General features: G+C 35.5%; 1 protein-coding gene across 1 annotated transcript in view; it reads right to left on the bottom strand.

Annotated features, from left to right (window-relative positions):
• Ush2a (usherin) overlaps positions 1 to 25,282 on the bottom strand; it is a 746,720-nt gene that overhangs the window by 93,957 nt on the left and 627,481 nt on the right. The window contains exons 56-59 of the mRNA XM_047521110.1: positions 23,817 to 24,000; positions 22,772 to 22,929; positions 12,156 to 12,314; positions 10,771 to 10,933 (exon numbers count right to left, since the gene is read on the bottom strand). Of these exons, the coding sequence (XP_047377066.1) occupies positions 10,771 to 10,933; positions 12,156 to 12,314; positions 22,772 to 22,929; positions 23,817 to 24,000 (664 nt within the window). The remainder of the gene's footprint in view (positions 1 to 10,770; positions 10,934 to 12,155; positions 12,315 to 22,771; positions 22,930 to 23,816; positions 24,001 to 25,282) is intronic.

Raw genomic sequence — 25,282 nt, 5'->3', positions numbered from 1 at the left:
TAGATGAGCATTCTCTACCAGAAAGTGGTCATAGCTAAGTAAAGGAAATAAAGCTGCATGCAAATTAATGAAAATACCATGATAAGTAATATAATAGGAATTCAATTTAGACAAATTTAAAGGGAAAAAGGCAATTTTTAGATGTCTCCTTGAAAACCTAATAAAATTCAGAGCATGCTAAAAATATTCTTTCGACTGCCTGAGAATAAGACTGTTTAGTTCCATCTTTGGATTTTGTTCATATCCAAAATAGTCCATGAATATTCTTTAGGTACTGAATATATAAAGCATTAAACACCTAAGGAATAGAAATGGAACTGTCCAATTTTTAGGATGGTCCTAAATATCTGGTATTTCATTTAAAACACTTTTTTGCTCATCCAGATATAAAATCATGATGCAGATCTGACAGAAGTTCCTGCAGAATCATCCTCCGTGTATCTCTGTAATCTCAGCATCTGATCCTAGTAAGTGTTCAATATATATATATATTTTTCAAATGAATGGTTAAAAGGCATATAATTTCATGACTTTACTGCATCTCTGCCTCATCTTTATCAATTTTTATGTCCTATTAGGGTAGAAATCTAGTTTGAGGAAAGACATAACCAAGAGATGGACCCTCTTATTTCAGCTTACTTTTAATTGAGTTTATTTTCCAGACTGTTAGGAGTATTTAATTAAATGCTCCTCAGATGCTGGAAAACACACATGCTGCCATACCAGATTAACCAGTTCCATCAAAACTTAAAGGGTGATTAAGATGAAGTAAATGACAGTACCTTTCACAAAAAGGCAGGATATGTACAATGTCTGGCTTTGGGAATTTGATGATTCTCAAGTTGATAAATCACTATGACCTAAGTATGAGCAATGACAAGCCTCCTGCTGAAAGCCATGGAGGCTTCATGGATTCCACTCAGTGACCTGCAATTACAGTTCGGCAAACCACCTCATTATTACCAGCTACCACGTGCAGACCAGATTCTGCACTCCATGTAGTTTTGCAGAGTTTGGCCTTTGTACTTGCTGCAGATCTCAGGTACCAGGTGTGTCATTGGGAGGGATCCATTCTAATGAGAACCCCAGGGCTCATAGCCAAGGACTCCTCTCCGTGATTTTAAAAAATGTGTTTGCCAGGAATATAATAGAGCAAACAAACCTATAAAGATCTATGGGGAAATATCATTTTCTATTTTCTCTTACTTTAGCCTCACTATGACAATTCAATTAATTTCATTAAACTCTCCTGAATTCCCAAATTGAGATGTAACCATGGTTTTAATACAGCTGACATTCTTAAAAATTTTGCCTGAAAGTATGAATTTTTAAAATCTCTAGTATTTCAGAGACTAAGTATAAAGTTAGCCTCAAATTTATCTCTCAAAACAATAAAAGGATGCAGCCTTCTCAAGTATTTGTCAGTACTAAACACTTAATAAATTAATGTCATGGAGGGGAAATGTCCCATCTGTGGGCTAGGAAACACAATCTCTTTATGTCTGAACAAACCTTGAGTGGAAGTAGTTGAATAGACCACACTTCTTCTTCTTCTTTTTAAAAATATTTTTGTTAGTCGTTGATGAAGCTTTATTCATTTATTCCTATGTGGTACCGAGAATTGAACCTAGGGCCTCACATGTGCTAGGCAAGTGCTCTACCACTGAGCCACAATCCCAGTCACAATTATGCTTAATATACCTAAGATTTAGGTTATTTAGCTGTAAGTGTTTCCTCCTAAAAAGTCTGTGTTTAGAGAAATCATACTTTCAGAACTCTCCAAATAGTCAAATGGTTCTTCTTTGCTTATGCTGATTTGGGAGATACTTCAGTAAAGTATTGTTCCAACTGGAGTTAATTTAATATTGCCTAACACTAAGAGGGAAATAAAAATAAGCATGAAAACTAGGAGCTATATGTTTTAGAAGACATTCATACTTATGTCATTTCCATGCAGGGGTTTGATACCCCCTCTATTCCCTCAGCAACATCACTGCTTATCTTCAGTAGCAATTAAAACAAAATCCTAGAACCCAATGCATTTCCCATAATGATTTTAAGATTGTGAAACTGCTACCCTCACCCCATGAAGAATAGTAAATATAGGCTCAATTTAAATAAAAAGGAAGAAATACCTGTAGAAAGAGGAGACAGGTAACAGGTCTTGGCTCTGCCACTTAGTTTGATGATCTCTGGCAAACTAGCCTGTGTTCTCTAGTTTCCATTTCATTTTGTAAACTGGAGTTAACAACCTTATAGTACATAACTAACCTCCTAGAATTCTTGTAAAAATCAAATCAGACACAGTAATACACATGCAAACCATTGGGTAAAATGCAGTGTATGATACAAATGAAGTTATAGTGATGATGTTCAAAGTTGTGCTCAGGGAGACTTCTGGCAGTTTTGGAAACTGACACTGAACAGGCTGATCACCCCAAAAGTCCATATGAGAATACATACAGATTCTGAATTAGACTACCGGTAGAAGAAATGAAACACGATTGCTTCAAGAAATGCTTTGTGAAGGTATACTCACCAAGCTTTGTGTTGTGAGTGGATGTTCTGGCAGTAGGGGGAAGAGACATCAAATTCCCAAAACTTTGAGACTATCTTTTTTGAAACTCTTTAGAGATTTTCCATGCAACTGGTCTATGCTTACCATTCAGGATTACCTCCTAAAATTTCTATTCCCATTTTATATTCTAGTCATAATCAAACGCTGCTTATAGTTCCCTAGTATTCCCTGATATTTCATGCTTCTATGGCTTTGGCAGCTGATAATTTCTTTTGTGATGCTTCTTCTCATTCTCTTTCCAATTCGTCTGTTTCTGTAGGTTGAGTCCAGTTTACTTTTTAAAACATTACTCCCATAGGACGTTCTCCAAAAATGCTTTTCCTTTGATTTTTACTTAAACTTAACTTTCCATATTTGGTTTTTATGATTTTAAAGCTGGGACCCTGAGATCCTCATTTTGACTTTGCTGACTGGCTATATGTTGGGCTCTGTCAACAGGGAGTATGAGAGAGTGATCAGGAAGCTGAAAGGGAAAACAAATAGGCTCCTGCCTATTTGCTTTGTTTGGTAACTGTTAATGTGAACATCCCCCCAGTAAGGATTCTTTACCTTGCAAGTAGTGGTTCCCTCCCCAATAGGAGGAAGTATTTCCAGTATGCATTTTTTTCCTATGCTTGGAAAGCCAACTCTATTTTGTGCTCCCCTGACTCTCTAGATATCTGCACCAATAGTAGGGCCTCCCTCTCCTCTTCAGATGTCTTCAGATGTCCCAGCTTCCCACTTCTAAATTCCTAAATTTTAATAATTCTAACCACTTCCCTTTGTTCCCTTAGTTCTAAAAGTGGCAGCTGTTTCTTGCAACTGCCTCCACCAGGATAGCTTAGAGTTCTCTTTTTAATTCTTTGTTACGTAGTTAATAATTATATAACTAGTTACTAATTACTTACATTAAATTCTTTATGATAATATAACTGGTGTGGCTTCTCTTTTCTGAATATACCTTGATTCTTACAGAAAGAAATGGTAATGTTCATAGAAAGAAAGAAATAGAAAAATTGTAAGGAGGTTGATGAGAGATTTGTATCTGGATTCACAGTAAGTTACCATTTTGCCTTTACTATGCCATGTAATATATCAATTATAAAAATTAATTAAAGCCAGGTACAGTGGTATATACTTGTAATTCCATCAACTTGGGAGGCTGAGGCACGAGGATTGTACATTTGAGACCAGTCTGGGCAAATTAATGAGACTCTCAAATTAAAAAAAAAAAAAAAGAACTAGGGGCTCAGTTTTAGTAATAGAGCACCCCTGAGTTCCATCCCAATATACTGGAAAAAAAAGTTAATTACAAAATATAGATGAAAAATAGTAGTATTTGGAAGAATCTCCCCTAACCAGTTGTTTGGAGATAAGCACTATTAACATTATTTTGGTGTTTAACTTTTCAGATATTTTTCATACACATATAAATGTGAAGAAAATTACATATTTAAAGAAAAGCAGATTCATACTAGGCACACTATTGTTCATTATGCTTCTTTTATTACCAAGAACCATTTTCTTTGATATATATGTTTGGATATGAGGTGTTCAACAAAAACTCCTGCGCTAATGCAAAAATATTCAGAGGTGAAATGATTAGATTATGAGAGCTATAGCCTAGTAATTCCAACCTAGTTTGAATGGATTGGGTGGTAACTGTAGTCAGGTAGGAGGTAGCTAAGGAAGGTGAGTCACTGGGTATGCCTTGGAAAGGCTCATCCTTGCTGTGGCCCTTTCCCTTTTCTCTTTCTCCTTTCTAGCCACTATGAGGTAAACAGCTTTTCTCCACTGCTGCCCTTCTACCATGGTATTCTGCCTCACCTTGGGCCCAAAGCAATGGAATCAGTCAACCATAGACTGAACCTTTGGAACCATGAGCCCAAAATAAACTTTTCCTCCACTAAGATGTTCCTGTCAGATATTTTGTTGACAGTGATAAAAAGTTGACTAACAGAAATTGATACTGAGAAGTGGTTTTGTTTCTATGACTAACATGAATATGTGGTTCAGAAGTCATTGGAACTGGTTTGAAGGAGTTTGGAAAACTTGGGAGATGAAGGATGAAGAAGCCTTAGAATGTTGTTAGCAGAGCTCAATTCTGGTGGGAACACAGAGGACCAGAATGTCAATAGGAATGTGGAAAGTAAAGACTGTGTTCATGAGATTTCAGAGAGGAATGGGGATGCTACTAGAAACTGAAGTAAAGGCCATTTGTGTTACATTCTGGCAAAGAATTTATCTATATTTCCCCATTCCCTGAGATATTGTGTGAGGCAAAATTTAAATATGATGGGCTAATTAGTCTGGCAGAGGAAATTCCAAGGCAGCATAGCATTCAGCCAGTGGCATAGATATTACATCAACGGGGTTACTGTGTGAATCAGGAGTAAAAAGCGGAGCAGAAAAATTTTAAAACTTGCAGTTTGGTCAGAAAAGTGTGTGTAAAATTAGGGTCAAGGAAGATGTAGTTGTTGAAGAGATTATAGCCACTAAAGATATGCTAAGTACTACAGAGACAATTAGTTGTTGAAGAGATTATAGCCACTAAAGATATGCTAAGTACTACAGAGACAATAGGAATGATGCCTTGATGCTTTTAGGGCATCTAAAAAATTGGTAAAACCAAGTTCATTGAAAGTTCAAAGATGTAAAAGTAAAAATTGCTTTGAAAAGAAATTGGGGCCCCCTATTCACATGGGGGACAGGCTGTTATCCTGGCACTCAGAAACCACTACAGCTGTGATCCCACAGGGACCAGTTATTGCTGGAGATGGCAGAAGATCTTGGTATCATTCACATGGTCTCATACTATAGAAATGCAAGATGCTGGAGTTAAGGGCCCATGGAGGCTTCCACAAGATTTCAAAAGAAGGCATGGGAGGCCAAGAGGTTTTGCAGGGTCAGAATCCCTGTGGGCTGCCCTTTAAATGCCAATACATTAAGCTGTGAAGGTGAAGCTGAAGTTGGAATGGGAGACCCCAGGAATTAAGAGAAAATTCAGTAACATGAAATGTCTGTCAAAAAGAGCTGCTGGCTGCAGAATCAGAAAGGTTAAGAGAGAGGCCATGGGCATGCCAACTCACAAGGATGAGTGGTATGACTGCCCAAACCTTTTTGGAGAGTTCTTCTTGCTGCCATGTGCCCCAGATGCTAAACTTGGAGCTATAGGAATTGTTTGCCCAGCTAGGATTCAGTCTTGTTTTGGTCACTTCACTTCTTTGTATCCTCTATTCCTCCCTTTTGGAATGAAAGTGTTTACTCTGTGCCACTGTATATTGAATATATGTAACTTGCTTTTGATCATTACAAGGGCTCACAGTCAAGAGTTTGCCTTGAGTCTCAGAGGAGATTTTAAACGTGGACTTTTGGGCAATGCTAGAACTGTTAAGACTATGGAAACATTTGGAGATAGACTAAATGGATCTTGCATCATAAGATGGTTGAGCTTTTGGAGGCCAGGGTCAAAATGTTATTATGGTTTAGATATGAGACATTCCCCCAAAGTTCCTGTGTTAATGCAGGGATATCCAGAGGTGAAATGTGTAGATTATCAGTAGACTGATTATCTAATCAGTCTATTCTAATTTGGATGAACTAACTGGGTAGTAACTATAGGCATGTAGGGCATGGCTGGAGGCGATGGGTCACTAAGGGTATGTTCTGGAAAGGTTCATCTTCCCTATGGCTCCTTTCACTTTCTCTCTCTGCAACCTGGCCTCTATGAGCTGAGCAGTGCTCTCCTATTATGGTCTTCTGCCTTGGTGCTTTTCCTCATCTTGGGCACAGAGCAATGGAGTCAGTTGACCATGGACTGATCCTCTGAAACCATAACCCCCAAATAAACCTTTTCCTCTGTTCTTCAGGTATTTTGATCATAACAAAGAAAAGTTCACTAGTACAATCTACAACTGCCAAATTTGTCTTACTAAAGCAAAACTTTGGGCAACATATCTAGGATACTATCTTATTTTTATTATGCTTCACATATAACACAATACTTTTGCATGTATTATTTCATTTAATTCTTACAAAATTCTGAAAGACTATCTCTGATGTTTATGGACCTAGCTTTATTTAAAAATGGACTATAAGGTAGCAAGTGTTTTGTCCAAGGTTGCCTAACTCACAAGTGGCAGAAACCACATCCCTTGATCATAAATCCCATGCTGTTTCTGCTATATCAATTGCTTCTTAATTTTCCCCCTAAACCTTCAATGGCTCACACTGGCTTCAAATAGAAGCCTAAGTTCCTTAGCCTGGTATTTAAAGTCTTCCAAACTCTATCACTGAGTGAATGTAAATTCCCTCCATATGTAGCATAGGTTCTAGCCAAAATTGACTATTACTTCAACCGTAGGCTATCACTGCTAGGGATTTTGCTTATTCTGTTGATCTTTTTTTTTTTTTTTCACCTGAAATGTCTTCACTGTTAGGCTTTGCTTGTTACAATTCTATCTACCATAAACTAATCACAATACAAAATTTTGAAATGAACCAGAAGACACATGAGAATTTGATATGGTTGGCACATCAAATTAGTGATTTATGAAACAGAGTTGACAAGTTAGTTAAAAAAAAAAAAAACACCTGGAATTATATCATTCTATTTGTTTTTCCAGTACTGGGTTTTGAACCCAGGGCCTGAAATATGCTAACAAGCACTAAGCTCCCCTACCAGGCTGTAATGCCAGCACTCCTCACCCTGATACTTTTTAAAAATTTATTTTGAGACAGGGTCTTGCTAGGTTGCCTGGGATGCACTTGAATTTGCTATCCTCCTGCCTCAGCCTCCTGAATAGTTGGGGTTATAAGCATGAGCCACCATTCCCAGCTTCATGTGTTATTTTTAATACAATCATAAAAGTGAGATTCTCCTTAACACATAAAGAACATAGGCAAATTAACAAGAAATATTCCAGTAGAAGAGTAGGGGCAATATGATTCCTTTTATGTAAAGGAAAATGTAAATTGAAAACAGTAATGTTAATAGTGTTTGTATCTATTGATGGGAATATATATATGTTATGGTTAAATCATAAAGAGGAGTAATAATCTTTGTAAACTTCTGCACTACTAAATCTTCTTTTTCCAACAAACATATTTCTTTTGTAACTTAGACACTAAATTTTTGTTGTGGAAGGTCTCATCCTAATAATGTGGGCTTCATAAAATCTTCCATTAATATTCCAAAGTGAGAAAAATGCTGCCTCCTGTAAATTTTGGGGTGAATATTTACAGTTCTCACATTATATTGCACTTTTTGATTTGTTTATTTAGCTTGCCTTATATCTTCTACCATAGTGAAGATCACTGGTAATAGGGATCAGGTTTCAGATTTGGTGTCAGTCTTAGTAGGTCTATACATATATGTATTTCTTTATCTCAATATACCTTTCGATGTTTTCCTATACAACTCAAATTGAATTACATCAAAATTCCTTTGTCTTTGAGTCAATGCTCACCTTCTCTTAGTTAATTCAGTCTTCTTAATTATCCATTTAATAGTTATTTTCAGTTCCTTTCTTGGAATATCCTTCCATATCATCATTCTTCAGAACTGTCCTAGATTTTATGATTTAAAATCTTCCAGAATATTCAGAAGGAAGGTTCATTTTTTTTCTATTTTTACAGTGTATGCAGGGTTTTGCATATATTTTTGTCTTTTAATGCACATTATTCAAATACTTTTATTTATTTCAAGAGAAACCTTGTGAAAATATAAACCCCAATGCAATTGCATTATGATTAAAAGGGAAACTCCTAGGGAGAGGAGATAATTTTTTTGTGTGTTTTGTAAAGTCCTAAGATAATATCCTTGATGGATTTTGTAGACAGAAGTCTTGAGAATTTTATCATTTACATGGTTAACCATATAGGATAATACAGCATTCCGAAGAATCATTTCTATGCCAAATGAACTCAATGAGAGGAGGCAGCTGATGTCCAAGGTGCCCTGACTGTATATACCCTGTCAATAAACAGGTTGCAAAACACTAACTTAAACATTGCTCCTGTTCTTTATCAAAGGTTTTGTAGAAAATCTTTTTTGTGACTTCATGTAGTCAACAAGTAGCCTAAATGAACAGGTAGACTTAGCCAGAGCATTTGCCTTGTTTGTTCTAAAGAAGTGTTTGTTCTAAAGTGTTTTGTTTTTAAAAGTCTTGAACATCTCTCTTAATTTGCGCAGGCAATTTTTAACAGGATGATGTCTAGAAGCAATATTTAAACAATAGGATTACAGAAGGGAAAATAACTGGAGGTGGTGAGGACAGAGCGAGAAGCATTTTCAAATGAGATTGGCAAGTTTGTTCCCTGCGATTTAATGAAAATATCTGCATAGGCCAAACCCTGTCTTTGGTTTGAGTTAAATGCATTTCCTTTGGTGGTGATAGAAGAAAGAGGAGGCAAATGATGAAACAGAAATTACATGCCATAACCTCCTCAGAAATACTGCAGGCTTGTGGCTCTAACTATACAAGGGGCCCTCTGTAGTCTCAGAATGAAAAAGAACTATGTGTCTCCATTCTATTTCTGTCCTTACAAATTTCTGATTTTTTCTGTAGCTATCTAAGAAAAATTTGATATTGTTGTTGTCTAAGCACATTTAAACTTCAGCTGAAATAACTGCCTAGTGATTCATGCCTATGTAGGTGAATATAACGATTGTATCTGGAACCCCAGTGCGCCATTTTCATTTCACTTTAAATAAAAAACAAAATGTATCTATGTCAGTCAGTGCCCTTCTGCTGTACTCAGAGGTATCAAACAGGCTACAATTATGATTGTGAAGTGATTGTGTCACATTGGAGGAAGGTTTATTGCTTTTGAGTCTGCTAGGCAGTAACACATTCTGTTTCATATTACTCTTTATATCATTGTTTGGCTGTGACTAGAATAATCAAATGCCATCAAATGCTGTCAAATTCAATTTACAGTATTTTTCATTGAAGCGGGCTTTCTGCATTATATTTCCTGTTTTCCTTCTCTGGAGCTGCCATGGAATAGTGACTGTAATCATGAGCTTTATTTACAAAACCAACAGAGTGAAGCCACGTCCTGGTCTCTAACAGATACTTTATTTCCCTTTATTCAGAATAGGAATTTGATGTGCTTTTCTCATACAATTAGCATTAAGTAGATGAAAGAAAACTATTTCAAGAGGATGGGCATTTGAGAGCCTGCACTGATGTGCTTAGTGTAAAATGTAAATTCACATTAGCCATTTTTACATGTTCCCGTGTATTTGAATCAGAAATATTATTCTTCAAATTACTGTTTGCTGAGAAGAAATTTGGCTTGCTCATTTTCGGTAATGTCATTTACATAACCAGAAATGCAATCGTACTTCTTTCTCCTTTCTCAGTTTTCCTTACTTAGTTCACCATGGAGGAGAGTTATGAACTAAAAGGGTTTCAATACCTCAAGTTGAAGGAGGAGACAAATAGTTTCAGTAAGTATCCTGGGTGGAGGACCAAACGGGGAAGGTGGGCGTGGCTGCTGTAGAGGATGACGAAAGGTGCTGAAGTGGAGAGAGGAGCCAGGGAGAAACTAGTCTCGCTTGCCTGCATAGTGCGCATGCGTGGGTTTCAGTACGGTGTTGGTCCTGGTCTGAGCTGGAGATGCCAAGCTCTCAGGAAACCTTCCTTGTGGCACAATCGCTGGGAGGGTCTTCGCCCCCTGACTCCGTGTTTCACTTTCTCCTTCCCTCCTCCTCTCTTTTTCACCTCTTCTTCCCCACTTCCTCCCCACTTCATTCTTTCTTTCCCCCTCATTCTTTCTTCTTCTCTGTCCCTCTCCCTCCCCTTTCCCCAGCCTCCCTCTTGTCTTCTGTCTCTTCCTGATCTCACCTTTGTTCTCTTCCCCATGCCTTATTTTCTTCTTCTTCTTCTTCATTTTAGGTAGAATTTTCATTCCATTTCTGGTTCCTCCTCTGGAAATACTTAATTTTGATTTTAGTAAGGGAGGCTTTTATGGGCTCAGAGGGCTCAGCTTTCAAACAGATCTCAAACAAAACTGTCATAGAGTAGCAGCTGTGGCTTTTCCCCTGGGATCACGTGTAAAGATTGCCAGCACCAGTGATAGTGTTCACCAAAAATCCACGATGCTCTTCCATTCCCTTATTGAAACGGAAATTGTAATTGATTCTACATACCTAGGATAGCACACATACCTAAATAGCTAAAAATAATAGAAAGAGTCAATTTTACCTGTGAATTAAGTAGTTGATGATGACTCCATTTGGTTTTTTAGGAAGCATCCATTTAACCTCTATACGGGATGACCCCAGTGCCTTGAGAACAGGGGAATCAAGATCCATTGGGGCTGCTTCAGATGTTTTGACAAACATCCTCCTGCTAACTCCACAACCTCCTTGAAAAATAATTGAGGACCTTAGTAATTTGTCCAGCAACGGGAAGAGTTACATATGCATATAGTAAGGTAAAATATCATATTTTCATCCGAACTTTTATATGTATACTTACATATTTTACATCAGTACTATAACTTTCTGTATAATTTGACATTTAAGTAGGGAATCATTTTTGGATCCATGAATTAACCACATATTTATACCTTCATAGCCAATGAAGCATATGTTTATCTGAAGTTTCTTAAGTTTATTGCAGACATTCTAGTCAGAAAGTGATAATGTGTTTGAATTTTACTAGTGCATGTTTGACTTACATATTTTGTATAATTTTTTTTTTTTTTTTAGGTACTGGGAATTTAACCCAGGGGTGCTTTACTCCTAAGCTACATCCCCAGTCCTTTTTATTTTTATTTTTTTAAGACAGGGTCTCACTATGTTGCTTAGAGATAAGTTAACTTGCTAAGTTACTGAGGCTGGCTTTGAACTTGTGATCCTCCTGCCAGGGTGTGTGAGTGTGTGTGTGTGTATAAAATATGTAGTTATACTTAATGTAAAATGGAGATAAATAAAATAATTAATGTGTAGCTCTCTTGATTTCCTGTTCTTTTCTCCTAAATCTCAGTGTACATTTAACCAGTTATGCATTTGCAGAGAAGATGGGAACCAGGCAGATGTTCCTTAAGAACACAGATGATGGTTCCCTGGCTGCAGCCTGAGCCATGAAACTCCAGGTAACAGTTTAGGTACATGACACAGGGGTTGGGAAATCCCTGTAAAATACTTAAGGTTCATTTGGGTATAATGCAAATAACTTTTAAATAACCTCTTCCTCCCTCCTCCTGAATAAAATTTCAATAAAATGGAGGCGAATACATTTCCTATGAAATTTTTGTAATAACCCATTTTGTTTTATATTACCAGTGGCTCCTTGGTGTGAGCTAGGTGTTTTTCTTTTAAAGGGCCTTATAAAACAAGACTTTACAAAACTACCATTTTAATATGTTTAAATATTAATGATTTAATGTGCAGAAATGCAAAATGCTGTACTCAATGTCAGGTTCTGATTTTTCTGGGTAAACAGTCCACTACAAATAAGCGATGAAATGTTAATCTTTGTATTTGAACTGAGAATCGGTTCCTTTTTAATGAAAATATTTTTATGAAATACATAACATAACAGCTTGGGCATAACAGCCCAGGTCAGGTGTCTGAAAGACTCACCATGTTGACATGCTTGTATCCTTATCTCGTACTGTGTGAATGGCACCAAGTTCTCCAGTAGGGTGGATTGATGGTGACCAATGGAGAAGGTCTGAGGTGTTACACTCCCATCGCTGAGTAAGATGTTGTACTCCACAGGAATTTGGGGAAGGAGGACCCCTTCATAAAGATGGAAAGAGAGGGAGAGAGAAGCATATGTATACATTATAGAGAAGAGTCAACAGCTGTCCTTTAAGAACAATGTATATTTAAAATGTTGTAATTGAAAGGTGAGTGATTGCTTAATATAGCAATTAAAAGTTGCACAAAACTCAAGTTGGAAAGTATTAGAATGTACATATCAGAAGTAAGCTATGTACATCACTTTTTTTTTTTTTTTTTTTTTTGTGGGCTGGGGATTGAAATCAGGGCCTTGTGCACGTGAGGCAAGCACTTTTACCAACTAAGCTATATACCCTGTTCTGCATCACCTATTTTTTTTGAAACTGTAATAGTCCTATTTGAGGATATAGTATATTAGCAAATAAAAACAAAGGCACATTTTACTTAAAAAAACACAAGGCAATTAGGAATGGTGTTATATATTATTCCTAGGCTTACTTACTCTTAAAGTGTATTAAAAAAACCCAACCCAGTTTTGCTTGTGACAATATTTTTTCTGAGGAGTGTTGTATATGCATCCTGTCTGACATGGATCCTTGACATAATAACCAATAAAACATCCAAATCACTGTCTACCTAGAGCATTCTTAGTGCATTAATTATTGGATCAGGATAGTACACTCTGTCGGTGAGATTTATGTACCTTAAATAATATGAAATTTGCGTCCAGTAACTGTCATTTTCCACTAGTGCTTCCTAAAAACAAGAAGTCTTGTCATTTTAGTCTCTTCAGAATCTGTTCATCTAATTAAGTGCCTTGCCAGTTGTATTTGGTCATAAACAACATGTACATCTTTTTCAAGAAGGGAGTAGGAGCTTTGATCACAGAATATCATGGAAGCTCTACATTATCTCATTGATCAGACAGTTTTCAACATTTAAGGCTTTAGCTACTTACCTTATACTTAATAATTTTATCTTTACTATACAAGCAAAGGAGGGGACAGACAACAACACTGAGACAATAGCACAGGACTCAGAGACCCAAGAGGGATGCAGTTTAAAGAATGAAATGTGGTTTTGCTTTATGTAGATATAGCTCCAATGTTCGAGAAGTGGAAGAACTAACACAGACCAAAGATGCTCAGGATCTTGTGTAGGATGGATGCAAATTAAGAAGTCTCTGAAGAAGATTTTGATGGTTGTCAGGACTGATGAATTGTATCCTGTGGAAAGGTGGTAGCTTGTGCTGAATTTAGCAACTTAGACTGAGAAGTTTTATTTTCAACCTAGACCATCCTACTTCAACTCCCTGTTGCATGTCCTAATAACTTCAGCTATCAATCTGTCATTGATTACTGAATTCTTTTCTGGGAACTGATTAGATGGAAAAGAAAAATGATGGACCATTTAGAATCACCACAAATGGTACAAGGTGGATATTTAAAGTTCAGAAGACCAAGCTTCCTAACATCCTGTGGACAGTTGTGGACAAACGTCAAAATATATTCAGAAAAACAGTACCTATTTTTGGAATATCACTTTGGCAAAGTTTGGGAAATGCATCATTTTCTTATCTGAGCCAAGGAAATCTCACAGGATCCCACTTTTTATCATCCACAAAAACTGGGTGTGAGTTTTTCTTCCAAAAACATCTGAGACTAGAAAATGATATGTATGGTGAGTAGTTAGGACATTTGTGAGACTTTTGTAGAGGTAAAATCTCTGATGTCACTTCAGAGTGAACCAGTTGACTGCAGAAAAGGTTCATGATGTTGTACCAGGGCATTGAAAAGTACTGCTCATGAGTCCAAGTGCAGCAAGGTTTTGGTCACTGGCTATTATTGCTTTTGAAATGAATTCACTGTGCATAATCTGCCCTAGGCACAGGATAAAAAGTTGGTCCAGCTAATGACATTTTTGCTCAGAATTCCATATTATTTTTTTCTCCATAAAGGAGAAAAAAAGATGTCATGATAAAAATTAAATGCCTTAAAATCGTAAATTCATTTTTCTCTTTATTGGTATAGTGAGTACACATAATGGGCTTATTTAGAAGATATTCTTTAAGGTTTAATTCTCCACTACAAGACAAAATGGGGAATGTTTTTACAGCTCCCAACAAGACTGCTATAATTAAAACGAAGTTTGAGAGTTGGATGAAGAGAATTGATTATACAGACCATTTGAGACTCTCAGTTCATTAATGGGTGAGGAAAACCTAAGTACTGTGTTAGAGATAAAATAAAGAGCAATATAATCAGGCTTTCCCCCTACTTCCTCTAAAAATGTTCTTCAGAGAGTACTGCTTTGAGGTAGTAAAAAAGATTGAAGAATGAATTAGGGACCCTCTCAGTTTGCAATTTGACCTTTCAGCAAGAAGATGTGTTTATGGAAATTTCTGCCTGGAGTATTCTGGAATGTCACAGTATCCCACCTCATATTCTGGGCACTGCTCCTTATTGTAAACCTGACACGGACTATATAGAGCTGTGGGGAAAGAGGTTGCTGTTTGTATCCGTATGTTTATGATGAAATGAAGAAAGGAAGAATCACTTGGACATGATACCCAATATGGAGATTAGTGTTCTTCAGAGCTTCCTACCATCCTGGAATGCATTGCTTTCTAGCCACTACAAGAGTAATACAAATATTTCCCCAAATGGTAAATTGCATGATATATTGGCTGTTTTGAATATAGGCAAACACAATGGAACAAAATGCCAAATTTGCATGAATTTGTAAGATAAAAAGGGAGACCTTAAAGAAATTGCAAGTTTATGGTGACTACCTTAGATCAAACCTCCTAGGATTACATGGTCATTCTGTCTTCTTTGTTTCTAGGGTAGATCTTATGGAAAAGTTTGACAGATACACATTTATGAAAAATATGCCATCAACTTGTCAAACTGGACAATCCAGACTGAAGTTGGACAGATCAAATTGCCCTTATTTTCTGATTGATCACTGGTATTCTAAGTAACCTTTAGGAATGAATGCCAGTTTCTTCTGGAAAATGATGATACTTTTAGCTACTTCATAGAGAGTTGTGAGGATTAAGTTAAAAATATACGTAAAGAATATGAATACGTTCCTATAACAGAGAAAGTACTAAATAAATGATAGATATCTCTACAAAACAAAATGAAGTAGAACAAAATGAAATAAAAAAACAAAGACCAACTGACACTGTTTTGCCCTTAAATACCTCTGAACCCTTTCAAATAAAGTTGCTGTTCCAACTACAAGTAAGAAATACATTCAGTGTATTGTCTTTATAACAATATTTTGGTTTTGGTTTTATTTTTTAAAAGTGTACTTGGATATGAGCAAGTTGCATTCCTATGAAGATATCCCATTAGTCATTCTCAGTAGTAATTGAGAGTGGGCTTTCCTACAACCCATCTGAGGTTCCTTTACTATGTTTTCAGTCTGTATCTACTGGTCTGCTTCCAGGACTTGCATCCTTCAAAAGGAAATGTCTCCTCTCTGAAGAACAGGAGGATCAGGGGACAAAACTCTACTTCCACCAGGTTTCAGATGGAGACACGATCTCAATTCAGGTTTAACTGTGACTAGTCACAGCGTGAACCTGGGATGTGTATTTTTCACATCATGATTAATCAGCAATAAATGTCCTATACATATACCTATGAGGTGTGGATCCAGAAAGCATTCCTTTAAACCATGAACATGTCAAATACTGACATGCATTTAGGAAAGAGGCCCCCCTCCACTGTCATCATTTACAGGACGGTGACATGAAAGTCTCTAGTGCTCCTGTAAACCCTATACCATCTGCAGTGAGTCTGAAACGACTGGGCCCCCTGGTATTCTGATGACTAAATGAAATGAAATGGGCATATTTGTTAGAGTCAGCTGGGAAGCCACACGACTTGGTTAGTTCCCGAGTTCATAAATTTGTGTCAGAGAAAGAGGAGCCTTGGAAGCTCAAGTGAACCAATTTACCCTAAGTGCAAATGGCAGTTTTGTTATTTGGTGTCAAAGTTACCAGTCGCACAATGACAAGCTGCCATAACACATTTTCTTGTTCACTAAAGAACAAGGATTTCGTCGGTTAATATTCCTTGCAATGCTCCTTTTCATAATTTACAACAACTAGATGCTGATAGGTTATTTAACATTTATGAAGTTAAGATGTAATCAGAAAAACCCTGATTATCTTTACAAATAAAAAAGTTAAATTATTCAACTTTTTTTTTTCTTTCTCCGTGGCTTCATTTCACAGCAGGTGCATACTTTACAATGGGACAAGTCAATCAAATAATCCTTTTTTAAATCTTTATTTATTTATTTTTTTTGAGAGCCGGAGCAGGAACAATTCTAAGAGGAAAACTATTAATTCTGCTTGATAGTTGCATTTGCTTCAAAACACTGGTTGCACTTAAAACAGTGCTTTTAGCAACCTGGCCTAAATTCTCCTCTGTATAGGAAGGGTATCTCGAGTATACCCTGTGGAAGTGAAAAGCAGTGCTCTTGAACACATCCATACCAATTGCATGGAAATTTGACACATGCTGTATAATAGCTATCATCTTCAACCCTTTCTACCTTACTAAATGGTAGGATTTCTGTCAGGAGGGGCAACATCTTATTTCTCTTTGCAACTCTGTGTGTCCAGCATCATGTCTTGCCTATGAGTAGGGCTTAGTAAACATATTCTTAGTTGAAAAAATAGAAGAACCAATCTATGCAGAGATGAAATACATCCCATGAAATTTTGAGCTACAAATAAAATTAACCCACTGGGTTTCTGAATGAACTGTCCATGAGTTATACTTTCTCCATTCACATTTACTGTATCTAGAGCAAAGGTATTTTTTTAGCTTTTTTTTAACTGATCATAGAAGAACTCATAAAAATTCATTTGCTTTCTGTATTGTTTAGGTAGAAAAATAATAAGAAAATATGACCCATGGTATTTTACACCTATTTGATGAATAACCTGGAGAAAATAGTTAGAATATCTAATTTGACTTTTTCCATTAGTAAGATGAGGAAAACAATTGGACATTCTACATTGTTATGAGCATTAAATGAGATAAGTTGTTTATCTCTTAGCAAAGTGCCAAGCATATATTAAAACTCACTAATGTAAGACACACTTGTTAACATGTAAAAGAAATCCAAATCAGTAAAATGAGCTTCATGTTTTTTCTGAAACTCACTAATCCTTGTTGTTTGGCTATTGCATTTACAAGAAAAGAAGACAATTGTCAATGTTGAATCAATCTAGTTAATGCAATACAAGATTTTTAGAAAGCTTAGTGCCAATTTTGAGCTTAAATAGAAAGTACATGATCTAGTACAACTGCAGCCGATGAGCTAACTGAACTCTAAGGATGTCTAATGTCTTCAGATGGGCCATATTGTGGCTAGCTAACCTTTAATCAAACTTGATTAATAAAAATCATTTATATCCTTAAGCAATATTAATTAAAATGATTTCTCAGCAGAAGCATTGTTGCCAATTCTTTTCTCTAATGGACTAAAAGATAAATGTGAAAAGAAAAGCACCAGTATTTCGTTATTAAGCATTAAATCTAAATAACTCACCATCCTTGGTGAGAAAAAGTACATGTTGAATGCAATGACACTGTTAATTAGAACATGATTAAGGGCTGGGATAGTTCAAAATATAGTCATCATCTTGATAAATTAGAATGGCTCATTATTATCTTCAGAGTTTAAATAATTTTGAATGTTTGGATTCTTAAGCAGCAGGATATCCATCTCCATCCTTTTTCTGAGTAAACCATTTATGTTTCATGAAGTCTTTTCTTCTTAATTTTCTTTAATTTTTCACCCATTAAGGTGACATATATCCTTTACTCTCTTTAATATGAATATGTAAGTTTTGATCCAAGGTTTTGAACTGGTAAAAAAATGGTGAGAAGGAACATTTAGGAGTATATTAATCTGGTTTATATGTTGTTTGTAGGTTCAAACAATAATGGCCAGCAGTTATTAAGAACTGCTTTACCATGCCATCTCAGTTCACGAAACAACAAAGCAAGGTAGGCATTGATTATTCTATTTTATAGATAAGAATCCTGAATTTGTTGCCTAAGGCCACAGGAAAACTAAATGATGGGACTCATTCCACGTAGAAACCAACATTTCTTTTTCTAGATGGTGAAAAAAAATTATGCATCCATAAGACAACATATAGTCTTTGGAAAATATGTATATGTTCCCTATTTGTCTTTAAAGAAGAGATGTGTGTGTGTGTGTGTGTGTGTGTGTGTGTGTGTGTGTTTTGGGTTGAGTGAATGTGAAGGGAGAGGTGGGCTTTATAGTAAATAAAGTATATGATCATTTTAAGCAGCAGATCATTTCCAATTTATTTGTGTTTGTCGGCATTGTAAATTGTGAAAACACTCCATTATTCTGTCCCTCCACTAATTTAGCAAACATTTTGTAAGGATATGTCATTTGTCTATCATCTGATTTGGAAGTGCAAATAATACACAATAGTAGAAATCTGAGTTGATTCTTAGAGGTTGGAGTGTTTTGTTAATATCAGTATCGACATCAAAGTAATAATGAGGCAAAGTGGACCATGATTTGCCTGAGACATAAGAGAATAGCTAGCAAGGCTTTAAAATAGCCTTTGAATAATCTCTTTGTAGACATTTGAGAGATGACTCTTCCCTCCTTCCACTAACTACAATCCTCTGACCCTGGAGTCTGGTTTTGCTAAGGCAGAGCTCTTCTTCTGGACTTGCAAATGGGTAGGTAGAATTTATACAGAAGATAACTGTGGCCAGGTGGATGTTTTCCCTTCAGGGGATTCACCATTTTCCACATCAATTCTTGTCTTGACATGCCCAGTAAAACATCATTCTCACTTGGTTTTTCACCAACACCCAGCTCAGTTTCTTGATCCTCCAGCCCTCTATCTCAAAAAGCAGAGTTGATGCATCATACATCTGAGAGACTTTGAGTCATAAATGAAAAGTTTGATTTGGATTTGAGAGTTAGAACAAAGATAGAAAGGAATTACTCCAAAAGGGTAGTAGTAGAGAGTGGACCTGGATTTGAATCCTGGCTCTGCTGTGTGACTTGAACATATCACTTCTTTGGAGATTTAAATTTCTTAATATGGAGATAATAATATTACCTGTTTCTTAGGGTTTGCATAAGCATTAACTGAAGTGAGGCAGGGGAAGGCTTATTAAAGTGTTTGGCACATCTTAGGAATTTAACAAATGCAAACATAACAAGTAATTATAAGTGCATGTATATGATATTGGCTATCAGTATCACCATTACTCTTCCGCTGGATATTCTCCCAAACTCTCTATAACTCATCCCTTTGATGAGTAGGATTTATAAAATTGTTTATTGATAGCTCTGGAACCATTTGGTTTATCAATAGCACTGCAATCATAATTTGAAAGCTGAATTATAGTTAATTACCTAGGTAATTTTTTGGTTGTGAAGTAATCACATAGAACTTTTTCTTCCAGCAACTTACCTAAGGTTTTTACTCTCCTCATGTTGACCACAAAACAAAATGCATGTGAAAAAAATCAATAAATTTAAGTATTATTTTGACTTTGGACATTTAAGAGAAACTTGTTTGATTTATATTTTTAGAGAATTATTAAAATTGACCACTACTTTGTTTTGTGTGATCCAGGGTTACTAAAAGTCAAACTAAATTAAGCAACTAAACTAAAACAACTAGTCAACTAAACTGTTAACCTTAAAGTCACATGCAGAACTTTTTAAGAAGTCTAAATTTCTTGACTCTATCCCTAAAGATTCTTATTCAGTATACTTGTGGTGGAGACTCTGCTTTTGCACAAGCTTCCTAAGTGATTCTAAAATTTGTTTAGGTTTGAGAACTATAGAAATGGAATGTTTGGCTAATTATTCAGCTCTGCTTATGATGTAATCATTTTGAAATGCCAGGGAATATGATAAATATCTAGAAAACTCATTGTGAATACATAAACAACCTCCACTTGTAATAAGTTTGTTTTCTTTCTGTTGAAAATATATATTTGTGACTATTCAGGAACAGAAAAAATGTTTTTGTTATCCAAATCAAAACACAGCATGAGGTACTTTCCAATAAAATCAACTGTAGATTATACACAAGTCAAAATCATTTGACTGTTTACTGAGTTTGAAATCCTTCTAGGTATCAGGAAAAAGTTTCATTTCAGATTTTAATCTTTCCATATATTACAGGGTTTCTGTAATGGATTTTGTGCATCTGAAACTAAAAGATTGACAGGTCTGGATATCATAAATTTATTAACCATTGGTTAAATGGTCAGAGTTAGCAGGTAAGCTTTTTTACACTTTCTCTCAGTCTGGATTGGAATGAAAAAATTTTTATAAATCTTGAGGTAGGCAAGAGTTAAGATTATACTATACAAGCAAAAGTTATGTTTTATTCCACAATGATATTTTTCTCAATGATGATATCATACATTCAACATAAAAATGTGATGTTTAATCAAAGAAAGAAAATGACATAAAGAAGTCTTGAAAATTGCTAATCCCATTATTTTATCATTTTGAAAATAAGGGCCTCCAGATACAGTAAATACTGGAGCAAGTACATTTAAAAATTGAGTAAGGGCAAAAATTAATTTTTCAAAAAGTAATCATGTCTATCCTTGGGATAGTATACAGAACCAGGTAAGTTAGGTCATCTGATATTTACAACAATCCTACTTGTAGATGCATTTGTTATCTCAGAAAAAAAAAAGGAAAGATAAATTAAGTGTTTAAGGTCAGCTTACAGGTGGCACTACTACGGCATAACTCCTAGTTTTCTTGTTCTTTTTACTTTATCTGTCTTAAAGTAAGATATCTTCAAATCCATACCAAGTCTGAAGTCATCTGGTTAGCAAAGGCAATATGTATGTTTAATAATGTAAAAGTAATAGATAATCTGATAAACTGCAGGACTTCTGAACAAATAGCTAGAAAATCAACTTTGTTTATCATCATGGACTGAATTGGGATTGCGGAAAACCCTGGTTTGATTTTGAAAAATCTCTAGCCAACAGGTTGTATGGTCTTAAGGTGGCTCTGTCCAGCCTCAATTTACTTTGTGGTGCTAAAACATAGCAGCGCTAAAATGCCAAGGAAAATATGCAAATAGGTTGCAAGATAGCAATCCTACAACAAGAAGAGCCCAGGTTCTCTAAAGGGGAATGTAAGTTTGTGTCTCCCTGTGAGAGGATTTGCCTTTTCCTCCATTGAAATTGAGAACGGAGTTCAGAAGTATCTATGCCCCTAAAACTTAAAGATTACAGTGCTTAGTAACATGCTGCTGCTACTGGTTATTCCTTTATGTTTTGTCAAATATGTTGTATAGTTACATTAAAGCAAAGGTTTATGGGTCATTTATAATTAAAATCTTAAAACAACTTAATTTTTCTTTCCTTATATACCTCTTGGTAAATTTTCTCCTCTGAATTTGAAGAAAAAAGACCTTTTAGATATACAGAAGGGTATTGACTTATGATAACTGAAGTTGTACATATTAGACCTTGACATTATATGGATGATTATATAACCTTTTTTCACTGAAATAGTTATTGAATTCAATGAAAAACAGGTCTTCACTAATTATTTCATGGAATGAATCTGCTGTCATGTCGAGCTGTGGATAAACTTACTCTCATGAGGATAATATGTATTTGTTTCAATTTCATTTTAAGACTAGATATTAAAAACCAAATCAGGTATTTCTGAAGTACATTTAACATCTTAATCAGTTTTAAGTTTTACCTGGAAAAAGAGCCCTTCTTATGTACTTTATGCTAAAAGATAGAAAAAGAAGATTTAACTCTAATCTTTATTCCACAGTGTTGATGTAATCAGGATTTTACCTGAGGATGATGCTTACACCAAAGTATAATAACGCACTAAATCACACAAGCAACTCAGTACAGAGAGGCAAAATTCAGTTACCACGTCTGGTTATGACTCAGGTCACACAGACAGCATGAGCTGTTGTCTTTCCAAACTCCTGGTTCATTGATAAAACAGAGAGGGAATGATAGAATGCCAATGATCCAATCTAAGAAATCCTGAGGAAATGAATTACTTTGAATAAAGTAATTCTGACCTAAATAATTTGTCATATATATAATATACACACACACATACATACACACACCCTCACATGCATATACATAAAAACAGACTTTTTTAGCCTCTTGAACTTGAAAAAAAGTAGTGTTTTGATAGAAAGGTATATATGTAATATTCTATCATTTGTTATATATTACATATATTATATACACAAATCTACATTCACAGCTATACTTATCTATTCATACATGTATACTCATAAGTTTCTACATTCAGGAAGATGGTTTGGATTATTCACATTTATCCAGGAGATGGATTACACCCTTGCTGATTTGCTACATTTACATTTCTATCCTGGTCTCCATTTAATTTTCTTTAAAATGCTTTACACACACACACACACACACACACACATTTTCTTTCTTTACCTGGTGGTGTCCAGGCCACAAATATGGAATAAGGCCCAATCACTGTAATGTTATATGGAGTATGGATTTCTTCTGGTGTTGATTCAGGCATTTGGACTATGTAATCATCACTCGTATTGCTACCACCTTCAGTTTTGGCTTCTAACTTGTAACTGTACCTATGAAAGAAGAATTGCAGCAGGTCGGTGCACAGGAGACTTGGACGATGATTGCTGGCTTTTCTATTCATTGCTTAGTTCTAAATGTGTGACCAACTATAAGTTCTTTGCTCCCTTTCCAGAGTCTTTACCTTGGACCTGGTAGTTTTTCTCACCCAGGCAGCCTTCTCTCCAGATCATCTCTGTCTGTCTCTCCCAACTTTATTTTTAAGCTTCTAGTAATTCATGATCTTTCCTGAAGATTTCAGGAAAGTCTTGGAGTGTGCTGGTGGACCGTGAAAGACTCAAATTAATCTTCTCTATTTTTAAGGGAATTGAGGTTCAGGAAAATATGTTTAGAAGAAGATGTTTTTAAATTGATCTGTTATTCCCTACAATAAAACTTAATTGTTCTCTATTCTCTACAATAAAACATCTGTTGATGTAAGATCTATTTTGTCTCTGCTGAGAAATGAATGGGAATGAACCACAAATATGTGGAACTTTTCCCTTCTAGACCTACATCTAGTTACCATGCAGAGAATACATAAGAGAAGAAAAGGTAGTTGATGTAAAACAAACTCTTTGACTCTCTTTTATTGCTAATTTAGGAATCCATGTCTTTAAAGGTAATTTGATAATTTTTAAAGTTTAATACCTTGAACATTTTGTATATTTAAAAATTTTCATACTTGTATTCAGATAGAAGATAGTTATTCACATTTGTTTATACTTTAAAGGAATTTCATGTCATCTGAACAGTAACATAATGCTGTAACACTTTCATCAATTATACTATGGCTAATGAATAAGGTGATTAATTAGATACTTTAATAACATTTCAGTGGGATGTATCAAAAAATTAAAAAAATCTCACTGGATGATTGGTAAAGTTTTCCTTTAGTTACCTGCTATTGGGCTCCAGGTGTTTATCAGTGAAATTCCGTTCCTCACTGCCACCCAGGAGAAGCAAGGTTCCATTACGACTCAATTGATATTGAGAAATGAGGCCATTGGGCTTTTCTGGAGGACTCCAATATAATTCCACTGTTGTAGAATTGATGATAATGTGTCGAGGTGTCACCCAAACCCCTGGCAAAAATAACACAATGAGGTTTTATTGTAAGGATAAAATAAATACCTTATCTAAAGTCATATCCTCACTTCATGAACTGATATTTTCATCTGCTGATTTAAAAAAATCTCACTGTAAATAAAAAGCACATTTGATTTAGCATGGAGAAGAAGTACATAATGAGGCATAAATATATTTTTAAATTTTATTTTTGAATGTCATACCACTAGTAGTGGAAAATGTCTCTCTTTTGTCTGTCACTCTGCATGTAATTCAACTAAGGTCTAAGAGGCATTTTAAACTTTGATACTATTTACCTGGAATACACAGAAGAAAGCATTATCTAGCATTTACCTGAATTATACAATTAAAAAATAAGCGTACTTTCCATTACCCTCTCAAATCATGTCCTGTACATTGTTTTCCTTCTTTCTCTTTTGTTACTCTTTCTGGTCTCATTTACCAGTTCCTTTTCCCCTCTGGCACCTCAAAATAATGTAGTGCCTCAGGGACCAGGTCTCTGCCCTTTCTCCTCCTCTCTACTCATTTCCTCTCCTCCTCTCTCCCCTGCACCTCTTTTTCTTTTCTAATATTTAATAGGTGATGTCAACTCAGTCTCAATTTTTAAATATCATCCAAATGCTGAAGACTCTCAAATATATACCTTTAGACTAATATTCTCTTCTGAGCTGCTGACTCATGAATCCATTTACTTTTTTTAAAAAAATTGTTCTTTTAGATATACAAGACAGTAGAGTATAATTTGAAACATTATAAATACATGGAGTATAACTTGTTCTAATTAGGATTCCATTCTTGTAGTTGTATATGATACAGAGTTCACTGGTGGTGTATTCATATATGAACATAAGAAAGTCCAGTCAGATTCATTCCACTGTTTCACTTATTCTGTATAATTTGATATCTCTATTTGGATGATGACTTACACACTCAAAACTTAAAGCATCCCAAACAGAACTCTTGGTTTTCATGTCCACAATCCATGTATCTTCCAATCTTGTCTATCTTTTTTGTACAAAGGAATAAAAATAAAAAATAAAAATTATCCTTGAGGCTTTACGTTTTCTTTCTCCCAAATCGTCAGGTCCTGCAGACTCTAATTTCCTATACCTTTACTGTCAACTCTTCTGGTCCAAGCCAAAGTTTCCTTTCACAAACTCCTTTTACAGCCTTTAAACTGGTCTCCATGTTTTAAATCTTGGTCTTCTCTTCCACTGGTATCTTTCTAAAAGTATGTAAGTATATATGCAAGCCAGCAGAATCCTTATAAAATATATG

Source organism: Sciurus carolinensis, chromosome 12, assembly GCF_902686445.1.
Source record: "Sciurus carolinensis chromosome 12, mSciCar1.2, whole genome shotgun sequence".
Classification (NCBI taxonomy): domain Eukaryota; kingdom Metazoa; phylum Chordata; class Mammalia; order Rodentia; family Sciuridae; genus Sciurus; species Sciurus carolinensis.
The sequence above is the reverse complement of the archived record's forward strand: the minus strand, read 5'-3'. Positions and strand labels throughout refer to the sequence as shown.